We start from the raw sequence: 18,397 nt of genomic DNA, 5'->3' as shown, positions 1-18,397 counted from the left end.
TATTTTTGAGAAAGAGCATGAGCAGGGGAGGGGCAGAGAGAGAGAGAGAGACAGACAGACACAGAATCTGAAGCAGGCTCCAGGCTCCGAGCTGCCAGCACAGAGCCCAACACAGGGCTCGAACTCATGAACTACAAGATCATGACGTGAGCCAAAGTTGGCCACTTAAGCAACTGAACCACCCAGGTGCCCCATGTTAGATACATTTTTCACCTAGTTTTTGTTTTTTCTTTTAATTTTGCTTATAGTATTTTTTGGTATAATACTTTGCCATTTTGACATTATCAAATCTATTATTTGTTTTTCTTTATGGTTTTTGCTTTTTGTTTCTTACTTAAGAAGCCCTACCTTAACTCAAGTTCACAAGGATCTTCTAGTACTTTTGACAGTTTTAAAATTTTATATCTTTAATGTACATAGAATTTATTTCTGTGCATTATGTGAAGTAGGGATATAATTTATTTTTCCAAACACCAGTTCAAACCCCATTTATTGAATGATTTGTCTTTTTCTCACTCTTTTGAAATGTTACTTTTAGGATATACTAAACTTACATATATAATTTAGACGTATTCCTGGACTAGTACTGTACAATTTTAAATATTATGGCTTTAAAAGGCTGTAAGTCCTGAGGTGCCTGGGTGGCTCAGATTGTTGAGCATCTAACTCTTGATTTCAGCTTGGGTCATGATCCCAGGGTTGTGGGATTGAGCCCCACGTTGAGCTCTGTGCTGAGCATGGAGCCTGTTTGAGATTCTCCCTCTCTCTCCCCGGCTCCCTTCCTCTCTCCCCACTCCCCACTCCCCCTTTGCCCCCTTGCCTAAAAAAAAAAAAACAAAAAAACAAAAACGGAGGGGGGCTGTAAGTCTTTATGAGAAATCCTGGGGGTCAGTCAGATGTGGTTTGGAGTCCAGATTCCCCCCTACCCCCAGTACCCAGTGGGCATTATGCAGTATCCTGTAATCATATACATTGTTTTCTCAATGAATGTATGAATAATCACACTAAATGAGATAACCTATAAACAGTAGCGACTTCATACCAGATCAGGTTAGGTTTTACTGCTAAGTGAGTTAAGAAGAAACAAAACTTACTTTTAGAGCTTTTTTGATTTTTGCATTACAGGTAAAGGATCATGGACCTGTAATTTATCTTGCTATTTAGGGAACATCTTCCTTCTTTGTTTTTCTGTTGCAAATTGTTTATGTTATTCTTACACCTTTACTCTTCTATTTGAATTTTAGAGTCAGCTTGTTGAGATATATGGAGAATTCTGGGAGATTTTCATTGGGATTTGCAGTATTTGGGAAAGAACTGACAACTTGTACATTATTTTCTTGTCCATGAATATGGATAACTTTCCTTTTGTTCAGGTGTTCTTTCAGTAGAGTTTTACAGTTTTTTCCAAAAATGCTTGCATATTTTTATTAGATTTATACCAGTTTTATGGTTTTGTTGCTACTGTTGGTGGGTTTAAAAAAATTGCATTTTTCTAATTGTTATGATTAATGTACAGGAAAGTACTGATACTTATATATTGATCTTGTGTCTGACTGATTTGTAGAGTTCTATTATTTTAATAACTTGTCAGTTGATGACGTGGGTTTTCCAGTTAGAAAATCATATATTCATACATTGAGTTTTATCTTTTCATTGCTAGTCTTTATACCTCTTATTTCTTTTTCTTTTCCATTTGCATGGTATGGTTTCAGTATTCAGTTTTGAGACATGCAAAATACTGTTAAAATGTTTACAGTGAAATGCGCTATAAACAAATTTTGAATGAATGAATAAATAGATGATAGGGAAATCTCAAGAAAAGTTTCTGAGAGGGAAATGTTTACTATTGGAGGATTTAATGTGTGATCTTTTCATTGCAGATATGGTGTAAGGTATTTCTTCAAGACTGGACAGCTGAAGACCTGTTATTTCTGATTAGCCTTAAGCAGACTTATAGCCACTGAGAAACCTCACAGAATTTCATATTTTGCTTTCTGCTGTACATCTTTCTTGGCACCTGTGTTCAACCTGCAACCATGTATGGAAGTGCTCGCTCAGTTGGGAAGGTGGAACCAAGCAACCAGAGCCCTGGGCGTTCACCTAGGCTTCCACGTTCCCCTCGCTTGGGTCATCGTCGAACCAATAGTACAGGAGGGAGTTCTGGAAGCAGTGTTGGAGGTGGCAGTGGGAAAACCCTTTCAATGGAGAATATTCAATCCTTAAATGCTGCCTATGCCACATCTGGCCCTATGTACCTAAGTGACCATGAAAATGTGGGTTCAGAAACACCTAAAAGCACCATGACGCTTGGCCGTTCTGGGGGACGTCTGCCGTATGGTGTCAGGATGACTGCTATGGGCAGTAGCCCCAATATAGCTAGCAGTGGGGTTGCTAGTGACACCATAGCATTTGGAGAACATCACCTCCCTCCTGTGAGTATGGCATCTACTGTTCCTCACTCTCTTCGTCAGGCAAGAGATAATACAATCATGGATCTGCAGACACAGCTGAAGGAAGTACTGAGAGAAAATGATCTCTTGCGGAAGGATGTAGAAGTAAAGGAGAGCAAATTAAGTTCTTCAATGAATAGCATCAAGACTTTCTGGAGCCCAGAGCTGAAGAAAGAACGAGCCCTGAGAAAAGATGAAGCTTCCAAAATCACTATTTGGAAGGAACAGTATAGAGTTGTGCAGGAGGAAAACCAGGTTAGTTTTATATATATGTTTACCTTTATTGATCAGATTCATGTATATAAATGAAATAAGCTATTCTCTTTCTTTTTTTTTTTTAAGTTTATTTTAAGAAAGATGCACATGTGTGTGGGGGAGGGGCAAAGAGAGAGAGAGGGGGAGAGAGAGAATCCCAAGCAGGTTCTGTGCTATCAATGCAGATACCAGCGCAGAGCTCCACACAGGTCTCAGACCGTGAACTGTGAGATCATGACCTGAGCCAAAATTAATAGTCAGATGCTCAACCAACTGATCCATCCAGGTGCCCCTTAAAGGAGAGTTTTATAGTAGCCACCTCATTGTTGATTTTATACTTTATTTTGGGGTTAGTTAAAAATTATGAAGTGATAAACTTAACTTGGATTTCTTTAGTGTTCCTGAATGATACTAAGAATTAAAGAAGGAATTAGAAATGATCTGTCTTTGATGATGTGAATCTGATTTAAGATTTCTGTTGATTATTTTACCATTCTATTACTAATACTCAGTTCAGGCATTTATATCTGCTGTTTTGGTTATTATTATTATTTTTAATGTTTACTTATTTATTTATGAGAGAGAGACAGAGCGTGAGCAGAGAGAGGGAGACACAGAATCTGAAGCAGGCACCAGGCTCTGAGCTGTCAGCACAGGGTCCTATGCGGGGCTCGAACTTTCGAACCATGAGATCATGACCTGAGCTGAAGTTGTATGCTTAACTGACTGAACCACCCAGGTGCCCCAAATCTTGGTTTTTGAAGAAGGTTGCTAGTTGTATTGTTATGTATTTTAAAGCCCCAAACTTACTTTCTCAGTAATAAAAATCGCTTTTCTCTGATCATAAAAATAGTACTGGAAAACACAGGTATGAAATCAAAATTTACCCCAAATTCTCTTATAACTTTGTTTTTCCATCATTAACATTTTGCTGTTTCTCCCTAATGAACTATTTCTGTGCATATACACATATACAATTTATACAAGTAGAATATTATAGGTGTTAACATTTTGACCTTTTTTAGCCAACATTTCTGCTGTATATTAAAGCTCTATGATGTGTATCTGAATCATTATTTTAATGCCTATATATTGTGCGTGTACTAGTTAAGCTAACATCACAGTTAAAATGTTTCAAATTTATTTGATAGTACAATATGAATTAAAAACTAAACCTTTAATTCATTTGAATGAGCTTTCAAAATAATTAGAAAGTATGAGAATTTTCTTCTTTGTGAGATATATTATAACTTCAATTACTTTGCTTTTACTTTTTAACCAGTGATTAATTTGTCATCACACACAATCTGAATGTGTTATTATTATACTTAAATCTCTTAGCAACCCAACCTTTTTAAAAAAGAGGAAATGTCCTTTAAAAAGTATTTCCTAGGAATTTTCTTGAGTTTGAGTCTTCAAGACTTTAACAACGTGAAAAGAAAGAAAAGAACTAAAAGAGACCCCCGTGTTAGATCTTAAAAGTAAGGACAGGGTTCCTAATGTTGGTTCTGATATATTTATTTATTTAAAATATAGATATCCTGGTCTTGCTTCATAAATAGCTTTGGAGATAGAATCCAGCAACCTATATTTTATTTTTTATTTCTTTTAAATGTGTATTTATTTTAGAGAGAAGGCATGCGAGAAGAGGAGGAGCAGAGAGAGAGAGGGGGACAGAGAATCTGAAGCAGGTTCTGTGCTGTTAGCAGCAAGCCTGGCCTGGGGCTCAGCCACCCCCAGGTGCCCCAAGTTTGGGATCTTTAGAATGGAGTACTTCTAATTCTTTAACTAGTCTAGACATAGGGAATTCATGATGATTCTCCTGTCATCTTTGAGCTCAATTGTGACAGAAGGGAAAAGAAACAAGGGACCGTTGGCCTGATGCTTTTCAACCTTTTTTTCTGCCTACTACACTTCAGGGTAGTGACAGACTCCTATACATAATGATTATTAACTGTGACAGTGACCCTTAGTAGAAGGAATGTGTGTACAAAAAAAAATATTTAAAATCTTAGGTATTAGATATGTTTATTTAAAAAAAAAAAAGCCATCCAGGTGATTGATAATCTCCTCACCTTGAGAATCATTAATGTACAAGATAAAATATTTAGGTGATCTATGACAATAGAATGGGGAAACACATTTTCTTCAGTTCACATTTATGTTCTCAGAAAGTGAAGTACAACACCAAAAGTTTATCATTCCTAAATAAGAAATAATAGATAACATTCTGAAAGTTTTTACAGTTTGGTGTTGAATTATAAATATCAAGAGAGAAAAAATAAGTTTGCTTTATTTGGTCTTGTGGTAAGGTATCAATATAGCACAGGTCTTAAAAACTGGGTCTGTATTTTGAGGGTAGGTACTAGGTTTTTTTAATTTATAAAAATCAGATTGATAAATTGGAGTACAATAGTATATCAATGCTCAAATATGAGGTACTTTGTATTTAGACAGGAGTCATAGTGCATGATACTTGAGTATTATTTAATCTCAAATGTTAATAAAAATCAGTTTACTTACATTTACCTGAGAAGTGGCTCAGCTATAACTTATTGTTATAAATAGTGAATGAATGAACAGTTCCCTTTATAGTTTCTACCTTTCAATATATTGATAGTGTGTTTGTGTGAATAAATGTAATGTGTATAAATGGAAGTGTATATATAATTTAAAGTGGATTTTGGTAGAAGTTGAATGGAGATAACTGGATTTATTGTTGAATTAGCTAGCTTCTCTGTACCTTTCTTGATGATGCTGAAAATATGCCTTTCACCAAGATGGTTTTTATTATCAAACAATTTGGAAATGTCCATTTTAACAGGAAAAAAATTAATGGTATATGTCTTTATTTTCAAATAATTGAGGCAGCTAATTATGCCTATACTTTGAAAGCTGTGTGGGTAAAAAGCAATATCCTTTCTAATTACCAAGCTACATTGAAAGGCAGAGTATTTGAGTCTTCTGCAAAGAGTGTAGTGGGGACTCAGCACTTCAGTCCAGTGGAAGTGAAACAGTCCACAGGCTATGATGCCAAAAAAACCATATGCACTGAAGGAGGGTGAACACAGCCTTATCTAGATTCCGCCCCTTGCCCTAATTAAGCACCAGTGCTGGCAGGAATATATTCTTCCTGTACCCTCTGTAATTACCACACAATCCTAAAATTGTATAACTTTGGTCCAAAAAGCAAAGGGTGCAATTTTAAAGTAAAGTGAGACATTGCAGTGAGATACAGAGAACTGGGAATGCTAATTAATAGATTATAGTGAGCCAACAGTGGGCCCTAATTAAACTCTGCATTCATTATACCCTCCAGAGCCCTGAGAGGTCGGACATTTTCCACTTTACAAAGAAGATTGGTTTAATAGGATTTACAGTAATTAAACAAATTTCCTCATTCCAGTTTGAGAGTGGGGATTTAGATGCATTCTAAATGTTTGATCTGATTGGGCCACAGAAGTTTGTTCTAGAATCCTGTCAAATGTAAAAACACATTTGCTAAAAATTGCTTAATGTGTATGGTTCATTATTATGGAGTCCTTTTAGAAAATTGTTTCTAAAATAAATACCCAGGTGTTTTTATATCTCATACTCCTTTTGTTGCTGAACTTTCAAATGTTGGTGGCTAGAGATACGAAACAATGCATGGTTTTTAATTTTTTTATTTAAAAACATTTTTTTAAGTTTATTTATTTTGAGAGAGCAAGCCAGCGTACAAGTGGGGAAAGGGCAGAGAGAGAGAGAGAGAGAGAGAGAGAGAAAGAGAAAGAGAATCTCTAGCAGGCTCCATGCTGTCAGTGCAGATCCCGACATGGGGCTCGAATCCACAAACCGTGAGGTCATGACCTGAGCTGAAATCAAGAGTTGGCCGTTTAACCTCCTGAGCCACCCAGGTGCCCTGGGACAATACATGTTTTAATAGGAAAGACCTTTCTTTTTTTTTCTTTAAATTGAGAATGAGGAAGTTTCTTAGTGTATGTTTGGTGAAGAATAAAAGTCCAGCTATGAGCTTGGTTGAATTGCAGAGCTAAGGCTTTGGATGATTTATGTTTTATTTTATCTAACCAACCTTTAACAAGATATTGTCATACTTCTTTTTTTGATATTATGCCTTGTAATATTTCTCTTATGTTGATTTCACTTGGAAGCTTAGTTTTGAAAATAATTATTTTAAAGCACTTTCATTGGGATTTTGTGTGGTGAGAGTAAATTCTATCTAATACTCTAGTGTGGCAAGTGAATTTAATGTTTTTGTGTATTTTTTTTGTTTTTGGACTCTGATTTTATTCAGGACTTTGATTTTTGAATTTTGATTTTATTTATTTAAGGATCAAGAAAATTTTCAAGTTCAGAAATACAAAAAGATAAACTAACCCTATATAAATCTTTGGTCATTTGTTCTCATTGTTAGGCTGCTGGTGGCTATTAACATTTTTAGTTTTAGGTTGTACCTTGATTTGTCACATGGTGAAAGCTATTTGAATTTAATGTTTTTGTTTTTTTTTTAATTTATTTTTGAGAGACAGAGTGTGAGCAGGGGAGGGGCAGAGAGAGAGAGGGAGACGCAGAATCTGAAGCAGGCTCCAGCTCTGAGCTGTCAGCACAGAGCACGACGCGGGGCTCGAACCCACGAACTGTGAGATCATGACCTGAGCTGAAGTAGGATGCTTAACCAACTGAGGCACCCAGGCTCTCTGAAAGCTATTTGAATTTAAATAAGCTTTTTCATGAGGTTCCTAATTATTTCACTGTCACTTATTAATTTATTTTTTAAGTAGGCGCCATGCCCAGTGTGGGGCTTGACTCATGACCCTGAGATTGAGTCCCTCACTTTACTGACTGAGCCAGCCAGACACCCCTGTTTTACTCTCATTTAAAGTCTGATCTTAAAATCTGGAATCTGTGTCTTGGACTATTTATTTAACTTTTCTTTTTGATAATTCTGTTTTAACATAGAGATGAATTATGAATGATAAAGCAGAATTATGAGAGATAAACTGTTTAACTTTTCTTTTGATAATTCTGTTTTAACATAGAGATGAATTATGAATGATAAAGCAAAATGATTTATTGTGGATAAATTGGTATGTCCGAATCTATTTTCTGGATGTAATCTTTTTTGGTGTTTCAAAAGTGAGATGTGTTAAAGGAACTATGTAGCATGCCCTGAGAAAATTAAGTCAGATGTAAAATAGATACGTTCCTTTGGGGGAGTTAATTATTTTGAGAAGGAAAATTTGTTCATGTTTGGCTTCTACAAGTTTAAGCTACCTTTCCATTGGATTTTGTCATATCCGAAGTATGAGGTGGGGATAAGAAATTGGCTTCTTGCAGAATTGGTAAATTTGCTCTACTTTGAATGTAGTGAAGTGTTATGAAAAATGATTCAGTGAATCTAATAAAAAATGTTGTGCAAATATCTGATAAGGCTTATTTGTGAGGAGGAATTTGCCAGAGGATTGCAGCTGCTTCTTCCCTCCACATTCTCTTCTTGCATTTCACAGTGCAGTCTAGTGATTTCATCTCAGTGACAGAATAGTTTTTAGGGATTTGTTAATTTATAGTAACTTTGCAGATAGTAGCTTAAATATGAGTTGGGAAATCCACTTTTGATTTTCTTATGTCAAAGAAACCGGAAAATGAACTTGTTTTTTTTAGTTATGTTGAATAAGGGAGGACAGAGTTTTACTTTTTATTTTATTTTTTTAAAGTTTGTTTATTTTGAGAGAGAGAGTGTGCATGAGTGGGGAAGGGGAAGAGAGAGAGAGGGAGAGAATCTCAAACAGGCTATGGGCTGTTAGCGCAGAGTCTGACACGGGGCTCAGTCTCACAAACCTGAGATCATGACCTGAGCCGAGATCATGACCTGAGCCGAAATCAAGAGTCAGATGCTTAACTGAGCCACCCAGGCTGCGTCCCCTCCCCCCTTTTACTTTTTAAAATCATACCGCTCCTAGAACTTGACATCATGTTATGGGTGCCCTGTTTGCCCAGAAGGGTATTGGAGGGGCCTAGAAACCATGCTTACAAGAGGTGGTTGAGAGAACTAAAGAAGGGAAGACTTAACGACATTTTATTTTTATGCTGTGTATTTGATACGCAGCCATGTAGAAGGGAGTGTTTTTTCTTTTTCATTACTTTTTGGGGGGGGAAGGCAATGCTAGAAAAATGAGTGCAAATAAGAAGGTTATAGATTTCTGGCTCCATTGAAGAATATACTGTATTTTCTAACTAAGCTATATCCGTTTGTTGGAAGAGTCAGTTTCAGAAAGTAAGGCTTGACCATCACTAGAATTGGTTACAGGGAAGCCAGAATGTCTTTGGCAACTGTGTGGGTGTGCTTAGTCTATCAGCTCTTCAGAATGTCTGAAGTGGTGTAGAGTAAAGTGGTACTTTGTGAAGAACCATTTAGGGAGTTGCACTCCCCATCTTCCCACCCCCTTTAATCCTTCCCTCCCTTACTTTTTCTCTCTCTTCTTTTTGATAGCTTTATTGAGATACAATTCAGTTCATCCTTTAAAGTGTGTAATATTTTTCTTTCTTAATCTGGGATTTATTTGAAGAGGAATTTGAAGAAAGTAATAGGAAGTTGCCCCAGGGATTTCTTGAACAAGGAAATGAATGACATAACAAAAAGTACTATTTAGGTGCAGTTTTTATTGTTGTCAGCAGAATGGATTGAATCAAGAAAGGCAGGGAAAGAAATTGACTTTGTTGCAAAAGGTCTGGATTAATGTGGGTAATAGGAATGGAGAAGTTGCATAATCATGAGGTATTTTCAAATGAATATTTGGATATCGACTATTATGGCAAGAGAAGACTGTGATGGACCGTGGTATTGAAATGGGGGAAATGTTTTTGCCATTGATGAAAAGTGGATAGAAATTAGAAAGTGGAACTGGAAAGTGTGTTTGGAAATAAGAGACTAATGACTTTGACATTAGGTCCATACACATAGATGTTATTATGTGTATGCTTGTTAATGTTGGAAAATTTACTGATCTAGTTAGTTCAGTATCACAAACTCTGCTTGTGGGAGTAAGGAGTGGAGAGGAGGAGAGAAGCTATTAAATGGTTTATGTTTTATATGTATTTTCTCACTGAGCTATTTTTGTGTTTTGATCTTCTTCATTGTGGTATTTTTCTTTGAAGGCAGACAACTTGAGTGAGTCAATTCCTAAAAATCACTGTTCGTTAAAAAACGGTGATAATGGTTGATATTCCTGTCATAAACAGACTTCAGTAATAGATGTCCTTTGTCTTATTTTAGTTAACAAGCTCATTGAAGATCATGAGCTTTGCATAATGAATTTAGAGTACATTTGTCAAAAAGGGAAATATTGCAGAAAATGTGCTTTCAGTGAGAAGATGATTAACTTTGTATTGTTATATGTCCTTTTGTTGTCCTTAATCTCATCTTATGGACAAGATTAAAAATGCTTTTTTGAACTGTATTGTTCTTTTTCTGTGTTGCCATATGCATCTCTAAAAATACCAATTTTTTTTTCTTGGAGTTGGGAAGTTTTTAACAGATCTGTCATAATTTTTTCATATTACTCGCAGTAATGCTAATTGAAACTACTTCTTTCTCTTTGTTCTGGCACTCTTTCCTCCTTACTAGGCTCATGGTAAATTGTTACATTTTGACAATTAATGGAAAATACTGGGTTGAAGTGACACCTGTCTAGCTTTTACAGTCATCTGTGGAGGCCTTGTGAGCTAAGGTGAGAAGTAGTTCAACTTTGATATGCACACTGTACCATCCTTTAACAGCAGCTGGTGGGTTATATACTTCTAGAGTTTATGATATGCAGAGACCTATTTCATTTGAAATCACCCTTTGGATAACTATTCTGGTCTTGGATGACCCCTAAGACACTTGTATGATCCCTTTTAGCAGCAGTTCTCAAATGTTTTGGCCTTAGGATGTTGTATACTTGTAAAAGTTATTGAGCCCCAATCAACTTTTGTGTCTGTGGGCTTTATCAATATTTGCTATATTAGAGAGTAAAATAGAAATTTAAAACAACTTATTATTAATATATTTAAAAGTAAACCCATTAAATGTTAGCAAAAGTAACATTTTTAATGAAAAATAGTTTTGTAAGTCTGATGTCTGGCTTCATAGAAGATAGCTGATTTTCATAACTGCTGCTGCTTTCAGTGATCTATTATAGTTTTTGTTTGGTTAAAGTATTTGAAGAAAATCAGGTCTCACATAAATAATGCGGTTGGAAAAAGGAGGATTTTAAAAGCCTTTTTAGATAATTGTGGATATATTTTGAAACCACACCAAAATTCAACGAATAGTAGTAGTTTTTTTTTTTCTTGATACTTCATTTGAGGTATGTTTTATATGCCATAAAACTCATTTAAGTGTATAGTTCAGTGACTTTTTTAAAGTAAATTTACTGAGGTTGCAACCATAACCATAATCCAGTTATAGAACATTTTCATCAGCAAGTGGTAGTTGCACTGTGGAATTTGAAATCTTATCAATGAGTTTTCCATATTTTGTTACATTAAAATAAATTGGTCTGTCTTGTACTTTAAGCAGATTTTCATATGTAGAGGATGCACATGAATACATATACTTTCTCCGACACTTGAAACATTATGTATTGGTCATTTGGAAGATACTGGTTCATTGTGTTGTGCAGATCTTCCAAATGTTGCAATATTTCATTAGACAAATTAAAAAAATTTACATTCATTAATATTCTTATCTCATCCGAAAAGATTTGGTAAGCTGTGAAGCTCACCAGACAGGAAATAGAAGCTTTTCAAAATTCTAATTTTTGCTTGAAAATTCAGATTTTATTATTGGCAAGATATGTTGTCAGTTACTGTTTTTGAAGTGACATGTTTGGTTCATTAATTTTTGAGAAAAATTTAGCCATGGATGAGTTTAAATAATCATAGTTTGTCATTTCAGTCTTTTACATTAAAATGATGTTCATTGACTTAACCATTGTATTTCAATATGCAGCAAAAGTGCTTTATGCCTCTTTGAATATGTTACTTGAGCAAAGAGAGACCTGAGTGATGTGACTGGGGTAAAATATTACAGGCAGAAGGGACAAACACTCCAAAGGCCTTAGGGATCTTCTGACTCTGAGAAGAGGTTGCCGCTAAGGTTCTTTACTTGTTTATTCTTTAGCTTAATGTTCCTGTTCTCTTGTCTGTTCAATGTTGTAATAAGATGTTATAGTCTTTTTTTTTTTTTTAAGTTTATTTATTTATTTTGAGAGAGACAGAAAGAGAGAGTGCATGCGCATGTGCGCGGGGCAGAGAGCGCGTGGGGCAGAGAGCACCCGGGACAGGATCCAAAGTGGGCTCTGCTGACAGCATAGACTTTTGCCGACATCAGCAAGACTTTAACTTCTTTGTCATTGTTTAGGAAATTATACTATTTCTTCAGTCATAGTGAGTAATGGGAAAAGACTGGGTAAAACCTAATAGGTCAAAATTTAGCTCAGACAAATTAAATAGAAGAAGGCTTCACTAGTCTAGAAGGCCAAAAAAGTACTTCAGAGTTTTAGAGTGAGTTTATGTAATTGAATAAAAAGTCCTGCTTTGAGATCTATTGATAATGTTTTCCTTTTCCTGCCAAGCTATGGAAGTGTTCATCTGTTATTTTTTTTGCCTTTTTTAAAATTTTTTTATTTTAATTTTTCATTATGAGAATTTCATTTTATTTTATTTTTTTTAATTTACATCCAAATTAGTTAGCATATAGTGCAACAATGATTTCAGGAGTAGATTCCTTAGTGCCCCTTACCCATTTAGCCCATCCCCCCTCCCATAACCCCTCCCATAACCCTCAGTTTGTTCTCCACATTTATGAGTGTCTTCTGTTTTGTCCCCCTCCCTGTTTTTATATTATTTTTGTTTCCCTTCCCTTATGTTCATCTGTTTTGTCTCTTAAAGTCCTCATATGAGTGAAGTCATATGATATTTGTCTTTCTCTGACTAATTTCACTTAGCATACTACCATCTAGTTCCATCCACGTAGTTGCAAATGGCAAGATTTCATTCTTTTTGATTGCCAAATAATACTCCATTGTATATATATACCACATCTTCTTTATCCATTTATGCATCGATGGACATTTGGGCTCTTTCCATACTTTGGCTGTTGTTGATAGTGCTGCTGTAAACATTGGGGTGCATGTGTCCCTTTGAAACATCACACCTGTATCCCTTGGATAAATATCTAGTAGAGCAGTTGCTGGGTTGTAGGGTAGTTCTGTTTTTAGTTTTTTGAGGAACCTCCATACTGTTTTCCAGAGTGGCTGCATCAGCTTGCATTGCCACCAACAGTGCAAAAGAGATCCTCTTTCTCCACATCCTTACCAACATCTGTTGTTGCCTGAGTTGTTAATGTTAGCCATTCTGACAGGTGTATGGTGGTGTCTCATTGTGGTTTTGATTTGTATTTCCCTGATGATTGGTGAAGTTGAGCATTTTTTCATGTGTCAATTGGCCATCTGGATGTCTTCTTTGGAGAAGTGTCTATTCATGTCTTTTGCCCATTTCTTCACTGGATTATTTGTTTTTTGGGTGTTGAGTTTAAGTTCTTTATAGATTTTGGACACTAACCCTTTATCTGATATGTCGTTTGCAAATATCTTCTCCCATTCCATCGGTTGCCTTTTAGTTTTGCTGATTGTTTCCTTCGCTGTGCAGAAGCTTTTTATTTTGTTGAGGTCCCAGTAGTTCATTTTTGCTTTTAAGTATTCATCTATTATTAAATGCTAGTTAAAACAAATTTTTTAATGTTTATTTTTGTGTGTGTGTGAGAGAGAGAGTGAGAGAGACAGAGCATGAGCAGGGGAGGGGCAGAGAGAGAGAGGGAGAGATAGAATCTGGTCAGGCTCTAGGCTCTGAGCTGTTAGGACAGAGCCTGATGTGGTGCTCAAACTCAACGAACTGCGAGATCATGACCTGAGCTGAAGTTGGATGCTTAACCGACTGAGCCAACCAGGTGCCCCATTAAATGCTAGTTTTAATGTTTATTATCATTTATTTTTGATTTAACAAATATTGGGCATCTACTTTATATCATTGTATTTTTCTGGTGAACTACCCTAACTAGAAATAAAACTGAAAGCACTGTGAAAACTTGGTAAGGTGGTAACTTGTTGCCTTGAGTTTTTAGACTCCTGAATTAACACATTAAAATTAAAGTAATTTTAGTGATTTGGAGGATATGTGCAAAGAATACAAACATTTTTCTCTTGGAGTTTTTTCAAACATTGTCTTATTTTATAGGGTAAAATGGATATGAAGATAATAGATTTCTAGAAATATATAGTAACCCTTAGAAGAAGCATCAGTGAAAGAAAGAGCAACAAGTTGAAAAAGGCCAAAAGAACCAGTGTTTTGTTGTTGTTGTTGTTTGTTGATAGCATATATTTCTTTGTCCTTTGAGATTTCTTGGGTAGGCTTTCTTAATAGCCAGTTAGTTTTACATGTGGATAATCAGTAACTATTCTCCTTATTGAGTGTTTTGTGGTAAGGATTCCTCTTTGTCTCATCAGTTACCCATTTTTTACTGTAAAGAAGTTAAAAAGGGGACAGTATATATTGATATATTTTTGGTTGGAGTTGTGTTCACACTAATACTTAATTTAGTTCTTCACTCTCTGACTTTGTTTAATATAACTATATCCATAACCCTGAAAGAAAGAAGACCTAAATTCTTCAAGAATACTGCATACTTTAAAAATTAGCTTTTTTTTTTTTTTTTTTTTTTTTTTTTAAACCAGCAAAAGATAGGTTTATTTGGGAATAACAGAGAATTGCAATCCGGGGCTGGCCAAGCTATGGCAAAACCATAGACGAGTCCACAGAATTATCTCATGAGCAGTGCCTGAGCTCTTTTTTGTTGCCCCAAAAAAGAAGAGAGCAAATCATCGAGAATTTCTTGACATTAGGAATCTGTATTACCATTGCTTAGCTATTGGAATGCATTGTAAAATTTGGAAAGAGAGAGAGCTCAGTTTTAAAGACTAAGAATATTGGCAGGCAATGCATATTAAGCCATACTCATGGAAAATTTTGTATAACTTTTTTTTTAGTTAAAAATATATTTTTTAAGAACTTTAATTCCAGTGTAGTAACATACAGTATTATATTAGTTTCAGGTGTGCAATATAGTGATTCAACAGTTCCATATATTACTTAGTGCTCATCTAGATAAGTATACTCTTAATCCCCTTCACCTAAATCACCTGTCCCTCCACACACCTTCTCTCTGGTAAATCATCAGTTCTGTATAGTTACAAGTCTGATTTTTGGTTTGTGTCTTTTTTTAGTTTTTTTTATATTTTTATTTTGTATTTTATTTTTTAGAGAGAGTGTTTGCATGCTAGTGGGGGAGAGGGGCAGAGAGAGAGGATCCCAAGTAGGTTCTATGCTCGGTGCAGAGCCTGATGTGTGAGTGAGACTCAATTCCATGACCCTGGGATCATGACCTGAGCTGAAATCAAGAGTGGGATGCACAACTGACAGAGCCACCCAGGCGCCCCTTCTTTTTTTTTTTTTTTTTTTTAGTGTAACTTTTACTATTTAGTTTGTACTTGAGCAATACAATATCTTTTTCCTCTCACTAAACTTAAAATAAGGGACTGTTTTTGAACGGTGAGCCCATGATTATGCTGCCTTCTGCTAAAGTTACATTGTATATGTTTAGGCTTGTTAATTCTGTATGTTTCATTTTGATTTGGTTTTTAAATTCTCTGTATGGTAAAAAAGAGAAATTATGTATTTTTATTTTCTAATACTGCTGGCATAAGATATGAAGAGAAGTTGTCACTGTTTTACTACACAATACCTTTTTTTTTTTTTTTTTGGCCCTGAAATAGAGAATTGGACAGGTTAACATGTAAGTTTTCCTTCATGCTGTAAAATTCTGTGATGAAGAAACTTTTTCATTTTTTTAAAGCTTATTTTGAGAGAGACAGAGGCAGTGTGAGTGGGGCAGGGGCAGTGAGAGAGGGGGAGAGAGAGAATCTCAAGCAGGTTCTGTGCTGCCAGTAGAGTCGGACGCGGGGCTTCAACTCATAAAACCACGAGATCATGACCTGAGCTGAAACCAAGAGTTGGATGCTTAACTGACTGAGCCACCCAGGCACCCCTGTTTTTAATTTTCATAGTATTTTAAAAGCACAACTGAAGGAAGTGTTTTTTTTAGGTTTGTTCATTGTTTATATTGAGTTTTTATTACACATTTTATGAAATCTAGGGGAAATATCTGTAACTCAGGTATTTTCATTGTCAAAAAAATATAGTGTTATAGTTTGGAGTAACGAGTTTTGGACAGCCATCTGTCTCTATTTTTCTTTGTATACCAGTATCATTGCTGTTGTTGGTCTGAGATAATGGTATTAAAATGAAAGTAAAACTTTAATTAGCTGTTCACAGATAAATATTTGTTTAAGCATAATATTGAAAATAACTTTACACAGTTGTATTATGTGTGTTTACATTATAAACCTATTGGGAGCAAAGTGAAGACTGTTGTATGAGATTTAAAATCTGGGAAGTTGGGGGCCTGCTGGGTGGCTCAGTTGGTTAAGTGTTCGACTCTTGATTTCGGCTCAGGTCATGATCTCATGGTTTGTGGGTTTGTGCCCCGTGTTGGGCTCTGCACTGGCAGTGCATAGCCTGTTGGGGATCCTCTCCCTTCCTTGTTCTCTGCCCCTCTCCTGCTCATGCTCTCCCCCTCTCTCAAAATAAATAAATAAACTTTAAAAAATCTGAGAAGTTGTAAGAATATATTCAGAAAACATTCTTAACTTTGATTATTTTTCATAGATTGATCACCTGAATAATTAGTAACTTAACTCTTGCCACATGGCTCTTCTTCATGGGCATAGGAACTTAGAATAGGTGCTGGATTCTAAGGAGAGAATCACACTTTTATGAGTGTTTCCATTCTTTCCTGTAATTTCCTGGGGTATATTTCTTACTTCTCTGTGAAAGTGTGTTATCCACAGTACAGAGCATTTTCAGTAGATGAGGCAGATAAGGAAGGAATCTATTTAAATGATAGCAGATAAATTCCTGATTTTCTCTTAGTATTTCTGACAATAGGTACTTATTTTCAAGATGAGGTGTATTGGTTCTCAGTTGTTGGAAAATTATGCTAACATTGGCTGCTCAAATAAGTTGGAGGCAGGAGATATTTTTTGGATTTAGGGTAGAGAGGGCCTGTGACGTTTAGGATATCCCTTCGTATTAAAAAATTCCCCCACATTCCATGATTTTCAAATGTCTTGCCAGAAATTTACGTAGGTGAAATATCTGTTTCTAAGATCCTAACTACATAAATGTGTGCATAATTATATTAACGTTTTTTGAATGGCTTCAATATATGCTGAATTTTCTATCAGTGGGACTACTGTGTAAGTTGATGGAAGATTGTATTTTGTTTGGAACATTACCTAGAGTTTTTCTTATTGGAAAATCACTTTAGCAGCAGCGTTGCCTTGTTGGAAGCAACCACTTATTCAGCCCCTATTTGGGAGTACATGTGTCTCTGGGTGTAGCTGTGCCACAGCATTTACACACACACACACACACACACACACACACACACACACTTAGCATTGACATATTAACACACATTTTATTATAAAATCCTTTTTTTTCATAGAGCATTATATTTTTTGATTTCTGTGAGGATGGGCTTATTATCCTATGAATTTTCATTTTGGATAGTAAAGGTTACATCACAAAATATTTGTTATTAAAAGGGAAGGGGTGGCTTTGGGTCTGATGAGCTTGAGAATCACTGGTGTAGTGGACAATGAATTTTAAAGAGGGAGACTTGCATTCTTCTTTTGGTCCTGTCCTTGCTATTCAGTAACTAGGTGTGTTGTTTAATCTTTTTGGACCCAGTTTTTTCATCTGTAAAACCCAGAGAGCTGGACAGGTGGTCTCTAGAGAGTCTTTCTTGTAAAATGATCTGATTTTATTTTTGTCAGTCATTTGAATGGAGTTCTCTAGTAGTCTCTTCACCTTGATTATAATGCCCTAATTTAAGACCGATTCATATAACCAAGTTAGCACTTCTGGGAATGAGAAGTACTTGACTATTATTGATGTTCTTTCCAAAGTAGGCAGCATAAAACTAATGCTTGTATATAAAGAACAGAGAACCTTCATGGAGTTTCATCAGTTGTCAAATGGAAAAAATGCTGTTATGGTTGTGATAGTAAATGAAATTAAAGAAGATAATACGTGTAAAATTATGGACAGGGTTACCTGACATAATAGGTATGCAATGCAATAGATGTTGAATGAGTCAAATATTTCATCAATACAAGTAATAATTGTATAACACTTTTTGAAGTATACAATGTACCTTATAGTCTGCTCTGAGAAGGGAAACTGTAGTGTGGGATCTGTTTTTCTGGAAAGTGGGTCACAATAGATAATAAGTTTCATTTGGATAACTAATCACTAGCAGTATAGCCTTAATATTCCTGAAGGAGTTACCAGGAACTTTGAGTAGGGTAATTAGTGCTCAGAATTTTCAGTTACAGTCATATCCATTATTTAACATTTTTATTTCCATAATGACTCATCCATGAATTATAGAGTGCTTTCCCAAAAGGAATGTAATACTGCTGGAAATAATTTTTTTACTGCTCTGTTTTCTTTTTGTGGTGGAGTTCCTG

At 35.6% G+C, this 18,397-nt stretch overlaps 1 protein-coding gene across 9 annotated transcripts in view; it reads left to right on the top strand.

Moving 5' to 3' along the window:
- The window catches only part of ERC1 (ELKS/RAB6-interacting/CAST family member 1), a 509,468-nt gene that overhangs the window by 38,219 nt on the left and 452,852 nt on the right, over positions 1–18,397 (top strand). For all 9 annotated transcript variants that reach the window (XM_042945440.1, XM_042945438.1, XM_042945439.1 and 6 more), the window contains exon 2: positions 1,881–2,705. In XM_042945440.1, the coding sequence (XP_042801374.1) occupies positions 2,037–2,705 (669 nt within the window). In that variant the 5' untranslated portion in view covers positions 1,881–2,036. The remainder of the gene's footprint in view (positions 1–1,880; positions 2,706–18,397) is intronic.

The sequence above is a fragment of the Panthera leo genome, chromosome B4 (assembly GCF_018350215.1).
Source record: "Panthera leo isolate Ple1 chromosome B4, P.leo_Ple1_pat1.1, whole genome shotgun sequence".
Lineage (NCBI taxonomy): Eukaryota > Metazoa > Chordata > Mammalia > Carnivora > Felidae > Panthera > Panthera leo.
This window is presented reverse-complemented; position numbering and strand designations above follow the sequence as displayed.